The following is a 22,191-nucleotide window of genomic DNA, read 5'->3' as shown; positions in this document are numbered from 1 at the left end:
GATCATCAGAACATCCTGAACGACAAGCTGTCATTTTCATCTAATTATATTTATGACACTGCAATCAAGGTATTGAAGGGTGTGGATGGAGGGGGTAGACCTCAATGAAACAGCTGATAAGGATTGGACGACTGGATTCTACTGACCACCGACAGTCTCGACTATACCTTCGCCGGGGATGAGTCGTCGCAATAATTTCGGCCGTGTCTTCAGTGTTAAATGTCCGTGTTTCGTGTTTGTGACTATATGTGCATGTTTTACGCCATTTGATGACCTTTGCAAGAAGAGAAAACAAAAATGTTTTGACATCCTGATCGTCCTGATGAAGATCCCTATTGTGGATTGAAACCGGTTGCCGTGAGCAACATTTTGGATAACTCTTATGCAAGTATTTAAACCACTTTATTGATCATTTAAGTTTGACATCATTCTGTCCTGATATCTTTCTTGGTTTTTAAATGTAACAGAATCATATGACTAAAAGGGCTTGTGATGTGGTGATTGTTTGACTTTTTCATTAGATTCCAAGAGCATCAACAGCAACGGGCTATTCCACTCTCTGCACACTCTGCTGATGGTGTTGTATAGACGAGATAGTAGACGTAACTACGCTCCTGCAGGGCACTGGCTCATCAAGGACCTTCGCACCAGCTCCTTCATGGCAGACCTCGACAAGGGCAAGAAACCCAACCAGGTACTACTGCTCACTTGTAATGTTTTAACAGGCACAAATAAATGTTGTAAGCAACTGTAAACAACACAAGTGGTGTGAATCATGGTATTAGTCATTTTAGCCTCTGGATTGGATTGCTTATAATTAATTGATATTGAAAAGTCTTACCTTTGCAATCTTATTATTGTCTATCCTATATGAATTTCGGACCCGAAGGTCCATCTTCAGTCGAAGTCTAGGTTGACCAAATTTATATAGTAACTGCTGTGTGCCGTTGGTCAGGTTATGTGTTGTAGGCCTACACGTTTAAATGTTTTATTCGTTAATTTATTTTTTGTGTCATAATGTAAATATTTTTGTATTTGAAGTAACATGTTGACAAGTCCAATTTGAATAAAATGTTTTTGTTAACTATTTGAGAATGCCATATTTGGCGAAACATATGTAGTGGACTTCAGACACTATATTCGAACTGCAAGACGAGGTACGTAATAGTTTAGTTGATTTTTATGATTTTAAATATCCTCAAATAGAGACCTAAAATTTGATACTATAGGGGATTTATTACAAGTCAACGAAGATGACAATTTTTCCATTTCATTTGAGTTTGAAGGTGTAAAGGAAGATGAGCATTTTATTTAATTTTATTTTAACGGTTTTTATATACAGTATTACTTTATATTATTTTGTTCTAATCGTGATGGAAAATGTCCGCAATAAACCTTTGAACAACATTTTGTTTTAAGTACTATGCTGTGAAATTAATATTATATTTTAGCTATGTTCTTTCTACTTATCACTAATCTCATATAAAGATGGCAATCTGCATAATACTGTACAATTATCACCTATTACTTGTAAAATATATTTGCATTTGTATTTGCATTTAGGTAGTTTTTTTTTTTTTTTGTAAATGAACCATTTTCATTGCTTTTGAATCAGTTTTAACCATAAAAGATACTTTCCTTTTTTATTTATTTTAAGTATTAAATCATTTAATTATTATAAACGTTCTAATTTTGAGTAAGGATTTTTTGAGAGGATAGCAGGCTTACCTGAATGGGAAAGAGTCCAAACTGGCACAGGAAACACAAAAACAAGTTTTTGTTCTATTTCTTATTTAGATAAAAATTAAAAGATCAAAAGAAACTAAACTGTTTTTAATCAAGACACAAATACAAGACAATATTATTAAAGAAAGTAAATAAAAACACATGGTTAAATAATAATTAAATAACCATAGAGGTTGAACAGTTTTTTTGTGTTTCCTGTGCCAGTTTGGACTCTTTCCCATTCAGGTAAGCCTGCTATCCTCTCAAAAAATCCTAAAAAAATCTAGGCCCTTGTGCTCTATGCTACACCCCTAATTTTGAGTAATAAAGTTGTTATTAAATACGAGTATGCATAATTGAATCCTAATGATGACCAAGTTTACAGTTATATGTTAGATTAAAGATCAGTGTTTTTGAGTTAAAAGGCTCGCAACACAGCATTTATCTCTTAATATAAAGGTAATTAGAGGACAGAATTAAGATTTTCACATGGATATTCTACATTGTGATAATTCTGTCTCCAGTTACTCTTGCAGAAGATGCCTCATGTGATCCCCCATGAAGAGCGAGTACAGCTGTTCCGCAAGTATGTAGCTAATGAGAAGTCAGTGCTGGGGTTGACAGAGTCTGCTTGTGTCTCGTCTCAAAGTAGTACTCTAATCACCGTTCACAGGTACAACTGTCACGCCAGTTTGACTAGTACAATCTGTTATTTTCATGTATATCACACATCAATTTTAGGTCTGTTAATGTACCTTTGTTACGTCAAAGGTCTACCAGGAGTCACTTGGAGCAGAGACACAGAAATATGTCTTTATGCAGATGACACAAATGTGGTTATCTCTGATGGCACTGAAAAAAAATATTGAAATATCCCATATTGGCTTATCATTAATTACAGACCATTTAATTAGCAGAAATCTCCTTCTAAATTCATTCTAGACTCCAATTTTGTATGATTTTCAACAAAATAGGAACAAATTAAAGAATACAATATTTGTAGTTTTTCTCATTTTCCATTATATCCGACCTTGTTGTGGCCGGTTTAGGTAGGATAATCAAGACTCTACTGTATGATGATGATGTTGTACTAAATTAACTGTTTGATTTTTGAAAATTGTAATGAACTACTAGTCAAATATTGTTGCAATTTCAAAAAGATATTTACATTTTTCAATTAAGTACTTTATTATAATTAAGGTACGCTGGTTAGTTTTTAAAGAAAAGAGCTTTTGGTCTAAGAATACATTAAGGAAGAAGAAATAGACAAATAACTATCTTAAGAGTACTGTACCGAACAGTTAAAACCAAAGAAAATGTTCACAACGTAATAAGTTTTCAAGGAAGGTATCTACAGGTAGTAGAATAGAATGAACATTCTCTTCTAAAAAACCCCCTTGTAGAGACCATATATCAAATTAATCACATTCTTTACTTTTTGTATGCTGTCAACTGCCTTGAAATCTTTTCTTGGGTTAGTTAGTTAAGTAACCTTTTCTTCTTTCTCAATATCTTTGTTAAGGTAGTTAGTATTGACAAGATATCTTGCATCCAAGTTACTCTTAGTGTAAGTGATTACAACTCAACGAATCTCTCAGGAGTCGTATCGTGGAGGATGGTTATCGTCAGCTGGCTTTGCTACCAGCCCAGGCTCTAAAGGGTGTCATACGAGTGAGGTTCATCAATGAACAAGGCTTAGACGAGGCAGGGATTGATCAAGACGGTGTTTTCAAAGGTATATACTAATTTTAATTAGGCTATAAAAATATCAGTTAAGATAAATCCATGTTAAAAACAATGAAGGTAAACTTGGATATTTATGATTTTAAAATATTGTACATTCTATGTGTAAAACGTACCTGGATAGTAGGGATGTGTCGATTCTCGATACCACCGATGCTTGGCTGTTACGATGCGATCGAAAAATTACTGCTATTGCCGCGATCACAGACAACGACAATGAAGTTTCCGTGACCGTGGGAGTCAATGATGATGTCTACTCAGCCACGGGTGCTGTTAAATGTTTTTGCCATGATCATGCAAGACGACTATGACGTTTCCGTGACCGTGGTAGTTGATTATGATGTCTACACGGCCGCGGTAGATGTTCATAATTTTTCCACGACCGCAAAGACTGTGATGATGTTTCCGTAATTGAGGAAGATATTTCGTATTTTGCAGTCTCCCTGAAGACGAAGATGATATCTTCACGACTGCTGGCGATGATCAAGATATTACCTCGAGTTTGGCTTGACTGAAAATGTCAGGCTAGCACACCTCTAAAATATCATTAAAAGGGTTTAAACTTAAATTAATTGGCTAGCTGGAATGTATAATTGCTGGATACATTTTTTATTTACTTGAAAAACACCCCATTACCTCAAAAATACTTAATGGAAGGACCTAAAGACAGGAGTTGTTGTAGTATAACTGTTATACTAAGATTTTCACATGTCTTTAACCTGAATGAGTTAAACCATACCCCCATGTTGTTTAATGCTTAATGTTTAATGAATGTTGTTTAATTCATTCAGAAAATTTTGTAAAACAATTGAAAAATGGTATCGGTATGTATATTATACATTTCTCAATATTTAGACAGTAAATTTGCTGCTCGATCAACTTGTGCTAAAAACTTGGAGGGCTTTGAAATGATATATTGAATATTATTTTATATTAAAGATCTGCTTTTTACAACCTATTTATACTGTGTAAAAACAGTTTTACAGAAATAAGTCTATGAATTGTAATTGTAATTGAACATTGGTTAGTATTCATCAAGGTGATAGTACTTATCGCTCTGATTCTTTGATGTTGTCAAGGAGCCTTTACTTTGGTTTTTTTCAATAGTCAGAGTGATTGAAAATCTATGCACTCGGTAATCTTCTAATCATCTTTAATGAATCAAAAATACAATGCTTAATATAATATGCCGTTATGGAATTACAGGAAAATACCTGTTCAGGGGCAAGTGGTCGCCTCCTCAAAACAAAGTAACCGTTCAGAATAAAGCACTTCTACTAGGATTTTACTGCAGTCTATGCAAGTCCTTACATTGATGGTCTGTTGCCTTGTAGAGTTTTTGGAAGAGACCATCAAACGAGTGTTCGACCCTTCACTGAACCTGTTTCGGGTGACAACAGAGGAGCGACTCTACCCTTCCCCGACCTCGCACCTGCAAGACAACCATCTGCAGCTTTTTGAGTTCATTGGCCGCATGCTTGGGAAAGCGGTCTATGAGGTAAAGCTAAAGAATGTGACCGGTCACATTCACCTGTTTGAACACACACATTCTACAATATCTGCCTATAGCACCATTATTAGGATGCAGAAGTAATATCAAATACCCCCGCCGCAGCAAATCTGCCGTCTAAGCGAATTTCCATTTGGCTGAATTGATTTTCAATTGATCTATTTAAATAACATTAGGTTTAACGAGTACCTAGGTTTGCTGCTACAAGAAAACTAATAAAGTGTGTGTTTTAAGTAAAATAATTATTGCTTTGTATAAAATGGATATATTTGCCAAGTTTGATCAAAAGATATCCATAAACAAGCAAACTACAACATTTTACAATATTCTCCATAAGAATAACATGGGAATTTTAAATTTAAATTTTTTTTAGTTCTCTCCGTAACCAATAACCGTACAAAAACACTTTGATATACTGAATTGTTTGTTTTTTTAAGCTCTTTAAGAAGGTTTAGAGAAAAATTGGAAAATTTTGTGTTTTGAGGGTCAAAAGTGAGAAAAACCAATTTTTACCTCCTAAAACCCCCTATAAAATCCTGTTCCCATGGTCCGATCATGCTGGATCGCGAACTCATTCAAGTTTATCCCGCCTTACACCTTCAAACCAAATTTCATCAAAATCGGATAAAAATTACTCAAGTTATCGTGTTCACGGACACATATATATATATATATACATATATAAAAATTTTCACGAATGGTGTTTTTGGCCTCTGGGGACATCAAAATGAAAAAGTAAATCGGTCCCGGGCCTAAGTCTTACCATGAGACCTACGGTAATAGCTACTTTCCTATAGGGAAATTCGCTAAAATTAGTGTTTTTAGGTAGTAAAGATTTATGTATTATTTTAACAAAACATTTATTTTAAACTTTTAATCAAAGTAAATGATGATGATTTAAAGTAAATATTTGATTTTGTATCTGACAAACCTAATAACAAAACAATCTAGTTTTGTTAGATCCTGTTGCTGTTTATCTTGGTGATATATTTATTGTGATGTTGATGGTTATTTCATCAATTAATTCTCCATTCTGTTTACTCTATTTGTTGACAGGGTATCGTCGTAGATGTTCCCTTTGCTTTGTTTTTCTTATCGCAAGTGGCTGGGCAGACACAGCAAGCTCTGTACTCGTGTATGGATGAACTCCCTTCTCTAGATAAAGACCTCTACAGGAGTCTTACGTACATCAAGCATCTACAGGACCCAGTCGAGGTATTTTACTTTAGGAATTATGTACTTACAATAAATATAGATATACATGAGCTGATTCCTGGGGGCAGAGCAGTTCCTGTCACTAGTCAGTGCAAGTGTATGGTAGATGCAAGTCTTTACCTCTGTCTACTTTGCAGGTGTCACAGCTTGATCTCACATTCTCAGTTGATAAAGACGTCCTTGGCAAGCTTGTCACCCATGAGCTGATTCCTGGGGGCAGAGCAGTTCCTGTCACTAGTCAGAACAAGTGTATGGTAGATGCAAGTCTTTACCTCTGTCTACTTTGCAGGTGTCACAGCTTGATCTCACATTCTCAGTTGATAAAGACGTCCTTGGCAAGCTTGTCACCCATGAGCTGATTCCTGGGGGCCTAGCAGTTCCTGTAGCTAGTCAGTGCAAGTGTATGGTAAATGCAAGTCTTTACCTCTGTCTACTTTGCAGGTGTCACAGCTTGATCTCACATTCTCAGTTGATGAGGACGTCCTTGGCAAGCTGGTCACCCATGAGCTGATTCCTGGGGGCAGAGCAGTTCCTGTCACTAGTCAGAACAAGTGTATGGTAGATGCAAGTCTTTACCTCTGTCTACTTTGCAGGTGTCACAGCTTGATCTCACATTCTCAGTTGATGAGGACGTCCTTGGCAAGCTTGTCACCCATGGCCTGATTCCTGGGGGCCGAGCAGTTCCTGTCACTAGTCAGAACAAGTGTATGGTAGATGCAAGAACAAGTGTATGGTAGATGCAAGTCTTTACCTCTGTCTACTTTGCAGGTGTCACAGCTTGATCTCACATTCTCAGTTGATGAGGACGTCCTTGGCAAGCTTGTCACCCATGAGCTGATTCCTGGGGGCCGAGCAGTTCCTGTCACTAGTCAGAACAAGTGTATGGTAGATGCAAGTCTTTACCTCTGTCTACTTTGCAGGTGTCACAGCTTGATCTCACATTCTCAGTTGATGAGGACGTCCTTGGCAAGCTTGTCACCCATGGCCTGATTCCTGGGAGCCGAGCAGTTCCTGTCACTAGTCAGAACAAGTGTATGGTAGATGCAAGTCTTTACCTCTGTCTACTTTGCAGGTGTCACAGCTTGATCTCACATTCTCAGTTGATGAGGACGTCCTTGGCAAGCTTGTCACCCGTGGCCTGATTCCTGGGGGCCGAGCAGTTCCTGTCACTAGTCAGAACAAGTGTATGGTAGATGCAAGTCTTTACCTGTCTACTTTGCAGGTGTCACAGCTTGATCTCACATTCTCAGTTGATGAGGACGTCCTTGGCAAGCTTGTCACCCATGGCCTGATTCTTGGGGGCCGAGCAGTTCCTGTCACTAGTCAGAACAAGTGTATGGTAGATGCAAGTCTTTACCTCTGTCTACTTTGCAGGTGTCACAGCTTGATCTCACATTCTCAGTTGATGAGGACGTCCTTGGCAAGCTTGTCACCCATGGCCTGATTCCTGGGGGCCGAGCAGTTCCTGTCACTAGTCAGAACAAGTGTATGGTAGATGCAAGAACAAGTGTATGGTAGATGCAAGTCTTTACCTCTGTCTACTTTGCAGGTGTCACAGCTTGATCTCACATTCTCAGTTGATGAGGACGTCCTTGGCAAGCTTGTCACCCATGAGCTGATTCCTAGGGGCAGAGCAGTTCCTGTCACTAGTCAGTGCAAGTGTATGGTAGATGCAAGTCTTTACCTCTGTCTACTTTGCAGGTGTCACAGCTTGATCTCACATTCTCAGTTGATGAGGACGTCCTTGGCAAGCTGGTCACCCATGAGCTGATTCCTGGGGGCCGAGCAGTTCCTGTAGCTAGTCAGAACAAGTGTATGGTAGATGCAGGTCTTTACCTCTGTCTACTTTGCAGGTGTCACAGCTTGATCTCACATTCTCAGTTGATGAGGACGTCCTTGGCAAGCTTGTCACCCATGGCCTGATTCCTGGGGGCCGAGCAGTTCCTGTCACTAGTCAGAACAAGTGTATGGTAGATGCAAGAACAAGTGTATGGTAGATGCAAGTCTTTACCTCTGTCTACTTTGCAGGTGTCACAGCTTGATCTCACATTCTCAGTTGATGAGGACGTCCTTGGCAAGCTTGTCACCCATGAGCTGATTCCTGGGGGCCGAGCAGTTCCTGTCACTAGTCAGAACAAGTGTATGGTAGATGCAAGTCTTTACCTCTGTCTACTTTGCAGGTGTCACAGCTTGATCTCACATTCTCAGTTGATGAGGACGTCCTTGGCAAGCTTGTCACCCATGGCCTGATTCCTGGGGGCCGAGCAGTTCCTGTCACTAGTCAGAACAAGTGTATGGTAGATGCAAGAACAAGTGTATGGTAGATGCAAGTCTTTACCTCTGTCTACTTTGCAGGTGTCACAGCTTGATCTCACATTCTCAGTTGATGAGGACGTCCTTGGCAAGCTTGTCACCCATGAGCTGATTCCTGGGGGCCGAGCAGTTCCTGTCACCAGTCAGAACAAGTAAGTTGTCTGTTTTACTTTCTCACAACTGTGTACAAAAACAATATACACAGGCTTGTGTATTGTAATTTTAGTGCTATGTTGTTTAAGTTTGGTTAAAGCGTGTGATCCAATTTATTACAGTATTCTGAAATTTAACCTAACAACTTCTTTTGCTATTTTTTGTTTTTTATATTGGATGTTTTTTTATAAAGTTTCTGTTATTATGATCTGATTGAATAAAAACTCAATACATTATTTATCAACATATAACTTTTTACAACATTACATGAGAGAAAGTACAGTAATGTAAAGATGAGGCAAAGACCTGCCCCTTCTTGTCTAGCACTGTATTCACCTGCACAAATTAGAAGTTTCAGTTTTGTCTGTAACTGTTATGCAATGTGATGTTTGTCTCAGGATCAACTACATCCACCTGATGGCCCACTTTCGAATGCACACCCAGATTCAGAAACAGACGGCTGCCTTTATCAGAGGCTTCCGCTCCATCATTAACATGGAATGGCTATCAATGTTCTCTACGCCCGAGGTAAACAATCTCATCAAATACTTGTCCTGCTATCCAGAATTTACAACTTTAAAAAATTTATTTTGATCTTGCCAAATATAAGCTTGAACCCATGATATATTGCAGAACCATGCATAAGGGGCATTTAGAAACACGATGATCTAAATTAGAGGTGTGCGAGCTTGAGATTTTAGATCAAGCCGAGCTTGAGATCTGCAGTTTGAGCTATTTAAATAACGAATATGATGTAACAAGAAACTAAGTTTACAATTAATTTCAGCTCATGTTATTTTCTACAAAAGGCAATGTTTTCTGTCATTTATACAGCCAATGACTTGAAAAAAAAAAAAAATACATATGGCCTATTTAAATAAAAAATAACTATTCCAAAAATAAATAAAAAATTACTCGTTGATTTTTTTTTATTTGAAGGAACTTTATAATACATTAGAATAAAAAGTATGAAAGACATACTTTAATACTTTTAATTGAAATGGCGACCATGCGAAATTAGGTATTTTAAGCCAATTATGAATGGAGATGAGTGTAGGATTAGTAGCGGGATCTTGTAGTCTTGTTACTGACTAATGCCGACGTGTTCCTTAGACAGGACTGTTAATTAGCCTTACATGCTACCTAGTAAGCATTTCACAATTATCAAAAATCAGTAGGGATGGTCAAGTCTCGAAATCTCGTTACACGAGACGAGATTTCTTTTTGACCGAGATTTTTATCGAGACAAGAATAAAAAAAAAAAAAAAATTCCTCTGCAGAAAGTCAATGCAATACCCGCAATACAGGAGCGTGTTGTAGTTGCGTTTCCTTTGCGAAGGCGTTCTTATTTAATTAATTCTTTAAATGTAAATATTACTTTAATTATTTTAATAATATTACTTTAATAACATTTGAGAAGTTTTTTTAAGTGTAAGCAGTGTGAGGAATGTTTTATTACTATAAAAAGTCAAAACAAGTAACTATTTTATAAAAATTACAATCTTACAATTTACAATTTATTTTATGATTTATTTTATTTTAGGATAAGTTTAACTCTATCCTAACTGATATCACTATGTTTCCTAATCGTAGGCATTTTTAATAAGTTAGGCGTGATTAATAAAAAAATGTTATGCTGATGTTTTTTAATAAAAGATTGTAAATATTCTTGCCTATTATCATTATTTTTGTATTTAAACAGTCATCTAACAATGTTACAATACCCCCGCCGCAGCAAACCTGCAAACTAAGCGAATTTCCATTTGACTGATTTGATTTACACTGAAATGTCTACTTAAAAATATAACATTTATTCCCGATTTAAATAGAATTAGTTTAACAAGTACTTAGGTTTGCTGCATCAGGGAGGTAAAACTGTTTTTTTTTTAATGTTATTAGTTAGTAAGAAATAAAAACATTTTCCAAATTTGATCAAAATATGTTCATAAACAAGCAAACTACAACAGTTTACTTATTCTCCATAAGAATAACATAGGAATTTTACATTTACAATTTTTTTTTGAATTTTCTCCGTAACCATTAGGCGCATAATAACACTTCAATATACTAAATTATTTGTTTTTTTAAGCTCTTCAAAATGGTTTGGAAAGAAATTGCTAAATTTTATGTTTTTTGGGTCAAAAATGCGATAAACCTATTTTTACCCCATAAAACCCCCCGTAAACCCCCGTTTCCATGGTCTGATCATGCTGGATCGCGAACTCGTTCGAATAAACGTAGGTTCACACGTTTGTACCGAATTTCATCAAAATCGGATCATTTTTGCTCGAGTTATCGTGCTAACGGACACATATATATATATAAATATATATATGAATTTGAACGGGTGGTGTTTTTGGCCTCTAGGGACCTCGAAACAAAAAAAAAAATCGGTCCCGCGTCCAGGTCTTACCATGAGTACTACGGTAATAGCTTATTCCCTATATGGGAAATTCGCTAAAATCAGGTGAAAATTTTGAACGTGCATTTCCCGTTGTGTATGAGAAGGGAAATCCCGTCTCGATCTCGTCTCGAAATTTTATGAGAAATAAAAAATCTCGTCTCGTCTCGTCTCGAACTAAAAATCCAATCTCGTCCATCCCTAAAAATCAGGCCAAAATCATATATCCCGCAGCCTTGTAGACATCATCATCGTCTTCTGCAATGACAGAAAAATCCTGAATATCTTCTGTGGTCCAATAGACAATGTAGTTGCCTTCCACGACTGCAAAAAAGTCATGGGGGGACATCATCATTGTCTGGTGTGATTGTGGTGAAAGTGTGAATTTTGTACCATGCGATCTTTGCAGATATATATTCTGTGGTAGTAATAATATTTTAATGGTTAAAGCTCGGCTTGAGCTTAATTTTCTGACTTGGTGCTGTTGGCTTGTAAATGTGATGTGTGTGGTACAGTTACAGAGGTTGATCTCTGGAGACAATGTTCCACTGGACCTGGTGGACCTGAGACGTCACACACAGTACTACGGTGGCTTCCATGACTCTCACAGAGTGATACTGTGGCTATGGGACATATTGCATCGTGACTTCAATGATGAAGAAAGAAAGTTATTCCTTAAGGTATTTTTTTATGTTTGCCTACATATTTTACTGTTAATTGATAGAACTGATTGAAGATGATTGTAGTAACCAAGCCCCTGTCATTGTTTTAAATGCCTACTCTTTAACCAACTTAAACTGTAAAAAGCAACAAATTGATTTTAAACTAACGCATCTTCGGTTCAATTAAATCATCAAAAGTATCAAAACAAGATAGAAAATAGAATTGCGGCAGTAGCGTACCCTGTGAGTAGCTCGTTCAATGATGTTCAATTTGAATAACAAATGACTACAGCTTTTTCATTTAAATAGGATGTCTACTTCACTATTCAAAAGTCAATGGTTTTCATTTAAATTAAGAAAAAGTGTGATAAGGGGTTTGCAGATCCCTAATATTTTCAGGTCAGCTTAGGCCAATAGTTGTCTCGAAGGCTGGGTCCGTGCCTAAATTAATTTTTGGGCTAAGCTTGTGTCAGGATGAGCCAAGTTGAGTTTTTTTTCCACTCCCACGGTCTCGGAAATGTCATCTTCGTTTTGTGCAATAGCGGCAAAATCATAAGCATCTCCCGTGGCCATGTGAACATCATCATAGATGCCCGTGGTCACAGAAACATCTTTGTCATCTTCAGCAATGGCGGCAAAACCATGAACATCTCCAGCGGCCGTGTAGACATCATCATCTTCTCCCACGGTCACAGAACATCGTCGTCATCTTACGCGGTTGCGGTAATATCATTAAGAAATCCCGTGGCTGTGCAGACATGATGATTGACTTCCATGGTCATGGAAACATCATTGTCTACTTGCACCATCGCGGCAAAATCATTAACATCTTCCGCGGCCGTGTAGACATCATCATCGTCTCCTGTGGTCACAGGAACGTCATTGTTGTCTTCCGCAATAGCGGCAAATTCATAAACATCTCCTGCGGCCATAAAGACATCATCATCTACTCCCACGATCAGGCAAACATCATAGTTGTCTTGCACGATTGTGGCAAAATCATGAACATATCTCGCGGCCGTGTAGACATCATTGAATGATTGATTGATTTTGCGCTCCCCACTTGGTGCATCAGAGTCGGTCAAACCCGAGTTGCTTAATGAACTTCAGCATCCTATCTATGAGCTCCTCCTGAGGAAGGTGTCTGCCCCTTGTCTTTGCTCCAAGAGTACTGTCCCTTACCTCGTTCAGAGCTGTACAGTCGTAGAGTAGGTGATCTGCAGTCTCCTCTGACTGCCCACATTTTCTACACGCAGTGTCTCCATTGTGGATCCTCAAGCGATGCAGGTGCAATTTCAGGAAGCCATGGCCAGTGACCATTCCTGTGATCTGTCTGAGTTGCCTCCTGTCTAAACGTAGAGCATTGGAGGCAAACGTAAGGGAAGGGGAGAAGAGGGTGAGCTTACTTACCCTGTGGTGCTGAAGCCTAAACCATCTTTTCCTGTGTTCCTCTTGAGCCCATGACATGACTGAGTGACATGCATGCCCACGAGAGATTCCACATAAAGGCTGTGGTCCCATGAAGTCTGAGGCTGACGCGACATTTGCTAGCCTGTCAGCCACCTCATTCCCTTCTATCCCTGAGTGCCCAGGAACCCAACAGAGTGTTACCTTGTTGCGCCTGCTCAGGTCGCATACCGCAGAGAGGCAGTCCCAGACCACCTTGGAATTGAATTTGTAGGAGTCAAGAGCTTTGAGCGCAGCCTGGCTGTGTGTAAAAATGGAAATGTTGATATCCCTGAAGCCCAGCCTCAGGTTCTCCCTAGCACATTCCATTATCACAGTCATTACGGCCTGGAACACAGTTGGGTGAGTGCCCACAGGAAGACAAATGTCTACCCTGTTCTGCACTCCATGAATTCCAGCCCTTGTCCCACTTCTTACCTTAGAACCATCAGTATACCATTAAAGGTTGCCATGTGGAAGAGGATTCCTACCCGACAGCCACTCATCCCTGGATGTAAGAAGGACGGTTAATGATCTGGCGAAGAAGAATTAAATTGGCATGTGGTCTGAGGGCTTTTTAATGCCAAATTTAAGGCTAGTTTGCAAATCTACACGACACGCTCTTTCCAACGAGACGTCAATGGTCAAAATCGGTTAAGAAATGGCGGAGGAGTTTAAAGGAGAAAATTCGTGTTGGCGTATTAATTATATAGATGTAGATAGATATAAATACGAATATTGACATTCGCTTTGGGACAAACGCTTGGAAAGCCACAGCAATCCGTAAATGGTCAAGCGGCTGAGCGGAAGCGATATAGTAAGCATTTCGTTTGCAAGATAGTGTTGGTAACAGCTGGCGAGTAGTCGACGACAGCAGCGAATCGAATACCGATAACCGATATCGAACGGCGATAATGCTCTAGTGGCAGATCGCAAAACCTTTCTTTGACAGTCTATATTTACTCTATTGTCTATGATATTACTTGCATAAACTAATTATAATTCTGACCCAAAATCTGAGGGCTGATATTTATAACCCAACTCAAAGGAAAAGTCTGGGCCGCAGAACCATAAACCCCCTGGTTACCTGTTAAAACTAAACTCGGCTTTTAATTATTTATCTGTTATTGAATGATATCTTTATCGATGAGCATAATTTCCCATGTTCCCATTCCAAACGTTTTAGCATATAAATTATGTGTACTTCAACACACAATTCAAATGAAAATAACCTATCGTTGCTGATATTTCATGTTATTTAAAACCTGGACAAAAAACATTATGTTTTTAAAAGATCCTCTTAAAAATCATAAAATAGGCCTACTTTTTGAAATATTTCTGTTTTGATTATTTAGGTTTAACTGATGACTAATTGTTATAGTTTGTGACCAGCTGTTCCAAGCCTCCATTGCTCGGGTTTGCTCACCTAGAGCCACCATTCTCCATCCGCTGTGTGGAGGTAGGGGATGACGAGGACACTGGCGACACCATTGGTAAAAACCTCAACTAATCTAGTTCTGAAACAAAATTCTTATTTATCATTCCTTAGCTTTGGTCTTATGTCATGCCTCTAAATAAATCTATCCTGATCGATCCTGAGTCAATAACAAAAAATGTATTTAAATCAGCAACAACTAAAAGTTGTTGTGATGATAGCAGTAGACTATATGCCATAAATTAGCTCTGAATTAACTCTTTTTATTTGAAGCACTTGTAAGTTTAGCGACCTAGGCGAAGCCACCGTTGGATAATGAGTCAGGTTGATATTTTTTGTTATACAGCACTATTCTGTAAGCTAAGTATATTTCTCACTAAAAGTGTTATACATTGTTTGTTTATTTTATCAGCTTCCTAATGGTCTTGTTTGACTATTGATAGAAATGGCTAATCCATTAAGTAAAAGCATTAGGTATCGCCCTGCCAACTCAATAATTATATATAAGTTAGATTAATAAATGAAGTAAATTATCATATGATTTTGGAATTTTGTCTTGTAACATAGGTTGGCTCAGACATTGTTTTCTATTGATTTATTATATAAGATTTTTTCATATATTAGGTTTTCTTTTTGGATTTGCATTGTATTGAGTATATTTTCAGGATCTATTGTAGAATAGAATAGAATAGAAACGTCTTTTATTTGAAGCGGTTTTCATTTTATGGTGGCTATACATGTAGAATTCTTCTTTATTAAATAAATCATTTGTCTTTGTTTGGTTTGAATTCAATTACTGATAAATTTTGTTCTATGTTTTGATATTTATGTTTAGTCTTTATAGTGTTTAGGTATTATAGTGTTCTGCTGTGGTATTATATTCTGGTCCACGCCATATGATATAATACCTCCGTTTGACCCACGTCAAACGGAGGTATTATAATGCCACCATTATAATATGTTTCGCATTATATATTTTTTAAATATATTTTGATTTATTTTAATAAGAAATAAGTGATTTATAAATAAGATGATTTTTTCCCTCAAATTTTTCTTTTCTACCTTAAGCTACATACCAAGTTTTATAAAGATCGGTTGAAAAAATTCAAAAATAAAAATGTTTGTGTACAAATTTCAAAATGGCATAAAGCGATTTTGGAAAAATGTTATTCTTGATTTTCTCTTTATTTTGACCCATATAACCATTTCCCGGAGTTTGGCTGCTTACTTACGGGACATCTATACTTATAAAAGGCAAAGCCCTCACTGACACACTCACTCACTCACTCACTCATCACTAATTCTCCCACTTCCCATTTACCTAGGAGGCTGAAATTCGGTACACCGATTCTTTGGGCATTAAATAGGAAAACTACATAGTTTTTATTCTGATCGGGCATTCGGGCTCCACCCCAGTGGCTCTGGAGTTTCCCATGTTAACCTTATGATTTTTCATATTTAAAAGGAATTAATGAATCTTAACAGCTGTTTCAATTAAACAAGTTGGTTCTGTTCTATGATTTTCAATAGCATTAAAGTTACAAGGATTACCAACAAGGTGCAGCACTATTATTTTTTTTAAATTTATGACAACAGCTAATTTGCAACCAAAAGGTGAGTGAGCGTAGCGAACGAACTTCAACCAGGACGTGATTGAGCCATGTGAACGAGCTCATCTTGAAAATTAAGAAGTTAAACGGGGCAAAGCCCGCGGGTACAGCTAGTTCTGTATAAAGTATACTCTAAGACAGACATATTCACTGTTTCTAATATCATTACAAATACTTGGATAAAGGCCTTAAGTTCTGTTGGCCCACTTGAGCTGAGAAATGCTTTTTTAGTTAGTTTTAGACTGAGCAGCAAAATCATCAATGAATTTTCCCACAAATATTTGTCCTATAATTTCCTTGTTTCAATTGGAAACCATCAAACTATAGCTACATAGTGTATTTTTGTTGTGATACAAATATTTATTGTTGATTTGATTTTTTCCTGTCAACAGGAAGTGTGATTCGTGGATTTTTTACGATTCGCAAAAAGGACCCACAACATCGGCTCCCCACTTCGTCCACTTGCTTCAATCTGCTCAAGTTGCCAAACTACCAGCGCAAGAGCACCTTGCGAGAGAAGCTGCGATACGCCATCACGAGCAATACAGGGTTTGAACTGTCTTAAATAGCTTGCGCCGTGGGACTAGGAAAATTTCAAAATGTTCAGGTCTAAAGTCTCAATCTTCTCTTACACCTAAGTTCAAGATATATGTATTTAAGTTACCTATTATTTATTTCCTAATTTAGATGTCTTTTCATTATGATACATTGTACAAACATTAGTAAATTTAAATATTATTGACTGTGCTTACTCTTTGTTTCTAACTGTATCTATCTATGCTTATTACGTTATTTGATATAGGTTAGTTTTATGATTATAGTTTTAAAATAACAAAAGTTTTAAATATGTATAAAAATTTAAAGAGTGTTTATTTTCTCAAGGTATCTCATAGGTCACAATAGATGTTTGTATTTATAAGTTAAAACATGTTGTATCTGTTAATGTTATGTGTAAGTAATAGGATAGTAATTTCTCTTTATGTAAAAACAAAAATGGTTAATGTATATCTAAGTAGGATTTACCTATTAAAACTGGTTTACCTATAGTTTATAAAACTGTTCCCAATTAATTTACTTGAGCCAAAACGAAATTTTTTTATGTTTAAACTAAACTAAAAGTAATTGACAACTGTTCACTGTTGAGAGAAAAATGTGTCAAGAAGTACAATTTCACCTAAATTTTCAGGCTTTTTCATAAAATATATATTTTTTAGCTATGTTTTCTTGTCACAAGTTGGTGAATCTCTTAGTGTGGATTGTCTTTACTACTTACAGTATACTGTTGCCTATAAATCCTTTTCAGCGACATTTTATTACCAAAATCACAAGTCATTACTACTGTTGAATGCCATTAACATTAGGTGTATAGAAGGATTTTTACTTTGCTTGAATACTTTTAGTATTTATGTGTTTTAGATGTAAACAGTTTACAAGATATCCTTGTCTTTTAAGCCTCTTTCGTAGTTCAATTTTCAATGGGAACCTTTGACTATTGATAGAACAATCAGCATCAAGTCAACAATGGGTGGGATTGAGAACTATTACTTTGAAAAAATTGATAAAAATGTGTAGCTGGTATCCTTACTTCCAGTTGTTTATTTTTAACTTACCATAGGGATAAAAAAAACTACTAGATCTACACAACAATACAATTATCTGGAAACCACTATGAGAACCACTATTTCACTGTAGGATGACATAAAAAATATTTTTACCACATTATAATTTTAATAGGTTTGTTAATTATAACTGCCTGCAAAGTAAGTGTGGAGTTTTAACACGTTCGCTGCGGCCCACCAAATGGCGGGCGTAGCCCCAGTGCGGCGCAGTGTCGAGCGGATCTGTTTTGCTTTCAAATATTTCGGTCTGATGAATAGCAAATTAAGTGCGGTGATGTTCTGCGTTACGACGAGTGTCGACGTAGTTTGCTGAAACACTCACAGATAGCAGCACTGTCTGGAACCAGCTGGTCCCATTGTATTGCCAATAGTAGGGAATAGGAGGGAGAAAAAGCAGGACAAAAAGTTTATTTCTAAGCTTACCAGAAGAGGATTTTACGGGGGAAATTTACTACCAACCTATACCACAATAAAGCACCCATTCCTAGCTAAACGCAGACATAAAAATACCCGTTCTTCCCAGTAGGCTGCTGCTCAGAAACTTAATGGAATGTAGGCAATGCCAGCACTCACCGGCTCTCACCGGTGAGTGGCGCACAGCAAATGTGTAAAAACTTATGTAAAACACAAACTAATTTATATAACACAGTTTAAAAAACAATTGGGTCTTAAACCTTTAACACTTAATGCCATTTGTGAATACGTTTTAGGATCTTCTAATACCTATAATTACTGCAGATCCGCTTTAGTAAATGTCCCGCTGAGGGGGGCACAGATATATTTGGAGCCCATAGCGTGTCACATGTAACCCATGGGCCTGAATTACTGTGGATAATGCAACATATTTATAATCTATATGACTAAATAAATGCAATGTAAATCTTTACGTGATGTAAATGAATAGTTTTTAAAGCATAAGTTGTGGAAGGGAGCAATCAACCTGTTTACTCATATTTACACCTCTGAATGAATTACATGATTTTATACACTTTAATCCTTTTTGCCTATTGATTGATATAGATTGAATGTATACAATTTTATGTATATATGAATTCAGTGTTGGTAATAAAACCATTGTATTAGAAGAGTAGGATTGAGCTTATATTTTAGAAAAGAAAGTGTTAATATAGGAATAAGATACACTCAAGTATCCAAAGATGAAGTTTATTTTCTGAGTAGTTGACTGTGAAACAATTTGACTGATAGCTGGTTAAGACCGAGATTTTGATTCCAATCACACATATTTTGTTACACAAAATTTAATATGATAGATATGTCTAGTCTAGTTTTTAATATGCAGCCTGTAGTAAGTTATTTGTCTGTGATATGTTGTTATAATACACTCTTTCCTTGAAGTCTTTGTTTTCTTGTACCTACATATTTATTACCAGTTAGTATTCTGAAGCAATATTCTTCTTACAGGATCCCTAATGGATTAGAAATGCATTAGTTTATTCCATCCATCCATGGGTTACAATGGTTATATTCACACAAAAAGCCATGGTTGACATTTCTGGACCTAAAGTCTGCCCCTTTCCATCAACTTAAACCTATAAGTGGTCAAAACAAAAGCTTCGTTGATTTGATTGAGCGGAGCGAAGCAAAGCTCTTTGGGATCAAACTTTCTAATACTATCACTCAATAACATCTGAACATATTTAGCCAAACTTACCAAGGTTGTTTTGATAAATCTTTGGAAGGCTTAAGACAAAACAATTTCAATTTTTGATAATGCCTATATAATTTAAATGTAACTGAAAGTTTCTAAATTTTAACATTGGCCTTATGAGTTGCCAGTGATTTTGTCTGATTGTCAGGCTGCTCTTAAAGCTCTTGACTCCAATGAAGTCAACTCAAAGCTAGTTTGGGAGTGTTTCAACACCCTCTGCAAACTTTCCACACAGAACTCTGCAACTCTCGGCTGGGTTCCAGGCCATGTAGGCATTGGCGGCAACGAGAGTGCAGATAAGCTGGCAAAAAAAGGTGCAAGCATGCCAATCTTTGGACCGGAGCCATCCTGTGGCATTAGCAAAGCTACCGCCATAGACAAAAAGAATGAAATATAGACTGTCAGCTGTGCAGTGGTTTCCATGGTTACCATAGGTTCTGGCGCACACCACTGGGAGCGCTGTGTAGTTACGTAGCGCTTAGGCCATAACTACATGGCGTCCCAGCGGTATGTGCCAGAACCTATGGTAACCGCAGCACAGCTGACGGTCTATATTTAATTCTTTTTGTCTATGGTACCGCTAAACATGCAATCAACAAATGGTCCAGGGGACAACACCTAGAGCGTTGGTGTAATTATCCTGGAAAATCACTTGGCAAGGAATTGCTCTCACAACATAGCACCCTCTTCACTCCCTGGCTGACAAAGCTGGGGGGAGAGTAAAAATGTAATTTAATTCAAATAATTCTGCTCTTGAAATAAATAAGTAGTTCAAGGTCTATTTCCGACATGACCAAAACTTTGCAAACAAATACCGGTACCCAAAAGTAATACACAATAACTACAAACAACAGAACTAAAAGTACACTTGGTGCAACCGACAGACGGCAGGTGCCAGTTGTATGTGAACAGTCACATTGGGCCGCTACACCCACTACTCCGGCCGGCTTGTTTACCTGACTCCGGCAGCCGGCCTTCGCCGAGGGGGCACCCGTCATCTCTCGGCTACGTGTGCTCCCGCTATCTCCGCCTCCGAACCCATATCTGTCCCGCCATCTCCGAATTCTTGAGTGACCCTTATAATCCACTGCCTGCGTTGCTAGCTGTCATTTCAAGCAGTCATTGTCATCAAGCCCCGCCTCCTAATTACCTCCCCTCCATAGTATAAATAAATCAACCCTACGTATGTCATTTAATTTTTATCCAAATGCTGAATTTGTGTCACAAACGCTGAATGTTTACAGCTGTTACGTTAAGCAAATGGTATTATAGCAAAAGCTTTAGTCTAGAATATTAGCGTCGGCTGCTAGACTTTTTAAAAATTAAAACCTAATTTCTAAAAAAACTGAAACCCTAAACTAAAATTATGGCTTCGACATTCCCTAGTTCTAAAAATTATCTTTCTTTCAACACAAAAATCGTGAAAATCCGTTAAGTGGTTGATTCAGAATCGTGAAATAAAAAAACCCTGTCACGTTTTAATATATACCCCCCCCCCCTACGTTGGCCTGTCCTACGTACGGGAATCGACTAGTCAGTTAAAATTGTGTTTAATTCAGAACAGCTAGCTATGCATTTTAAATCCGATAATTTGAAACCCGTGATACAGTTCTTGGGAGCAGAGAATACGATTTGATTTGTATATAGAGCAATGGTCTTACTTATCTCTGTGGTCTACTTATATCTACTAATCTTACTTGTTTCCTATAATCGATGACAAAATCATAGACTAAATAAAATAACCTCATAGATCTATAGAATATTTTTCCATACAAGCATTTTTAAAACAAAGAAATTATACAAACTGGATATTTTACTATAAATTCTTAAACAAAATATTCAATATTTTAGCGGTGTTTAAGGGAGGCGGGACTTCGCCCTCGCGGAAAGTATGAACGTAGGTAGTAACCGAGGATTTTAAGGGTCACTCTGAAATTCGGAGGTGGCGGGACATGGAGGTAGCGGAACGCGGAGATAGCGGGAGGTAACCCTCGACTAGTACCCGGCAGCCGGGTAAGGTATGGGTAAGGTCATATGTGAAAGGTCCTATATACTTCTCCACCCCATTGCCGGTTAAACGACACCCGACACCCGACAGCCGGGTAGATGTGAAACAGGCCGTAGAACGACGGGAGAGGGTTCACATTAAAGGTCTCAATCCTGTGACGGCGGGAAAAATAGTGAAATTCCCTAAATTTAAACACAAAATCAGATGTAACGTAAAATGTTCTTCATAAGAATAGCATTAGAAACAAGCCATTTACTGCTGATTTTTGTTTACTTCAATACAGCTGATCGTGATTTATCATCAAAGCCAGAAAGCAATATTACATTGGACTAGTGGCTTGTAGGGGCAATAGCCCCTATATATATACAGAGTGAGTTTTAAATGATTCCCCCCCTACTTTTTTCTACATTTCTTAAGATATCAACTCCGGACCACGTCAGATCATTGTAGAGTAGTAAGTACTTCATTTTGACTGGGTATACAATTTTGGCCGCCATCTTGGATCTGCCATATTGGATACAAAGTTTTTTTTTCAAAAGCAAAGGTAAGGTTGTGACCCATCGTTTCAAACTAGATTTTTACGCTGAATACGATGCTGCAATCCGTTTTTAAAAATCTTGATCCGTTCTAAAGTTATGAGTAGGCCTACTGTTTAAAACTTTATTTTTAGCCAATTTTAACA

The 22,191-nt window shown here is 37.4% G+C and overlaps 1 protein-coding gene across 1 annotated transcript in view; it reads left to right on the top strand.

Annotated features, from left to right (window-relative positions):
- The window catches only part of LOC128994100 (ubiquitin-protein ligase E3B-like), a 69,395-nt gene extending 50,208 nt beyond the window's left edge, over positions 1 to 19,187 (top strand). Inside the window, exons 12-21 of the mRNA XM_054418362.1 lie at positions 522 to 694; positions 2,250 to 2,398; positions 3,324 to 3,460; positions 4,803 to 4,966; positions 6,035 to 6,193; positions 6,635 to 6,744; positions 9,058 to 9,187; positions 11,576 to 11,740; positions 14,550 to 14,661; positions 16,606 to 19,187. Of these exons, the coding sequence (XP_054274337.1) occupies positions 522 to 694; positions 2,250 to 2,398; positions 3,324 to 3,460; positions 4,803 to 4,966; positions 6,035 to 6,193; positions 6,635 to 6,744; positions 9,058 to 9,187; positions 11,576 to 11,740; positions 14,550 to 14,661; positions 16,606 to 16,778 (1,472 nt within the window). The 3' untranslated portion in view covers positions 16,779 to 19,187. The remainder of the gene's footprint in view (positions 1 to 521; positions 695 to 2,249; positions 2,399 to 3,323; positions 3,461 to 4,802; positions 4,967 to 6,034; positions 6,194 to 6,634; positions 6,745 to 9,057; positions 9,188 to 11,575; positions 11,741 to 14,549; positions 14,662 to 16,605) is intronic.
- The last annotated feature ends 3,004 nt before the right edge of the window (positions 19,188 to 22,191 follow it).

The sequence above is a fragment of the Macrosteles quadrilineatus genome, unplaced genomic scaffold (assembly GCF_028750875.1).
Source record: "Macrosteles quadrilineatus isolate MER2022 unplaced genomic scaffold, UCM_ALF_1.0 Scaffold_5__1_contigs__length_97177068, whole genome shotgun sequence".
NCBI lineage: Eukaryota > Metazoa > Arthropoda > Insecta > Hemiptera > Cicadellidae > Macrosteles > Macrosteles quadrilineatus.
The sequence above is the reverse complement of the archived record's forward strand: the minus strand, read 5'-3'. Positions and strand labels throughout refer to the sequence as shown.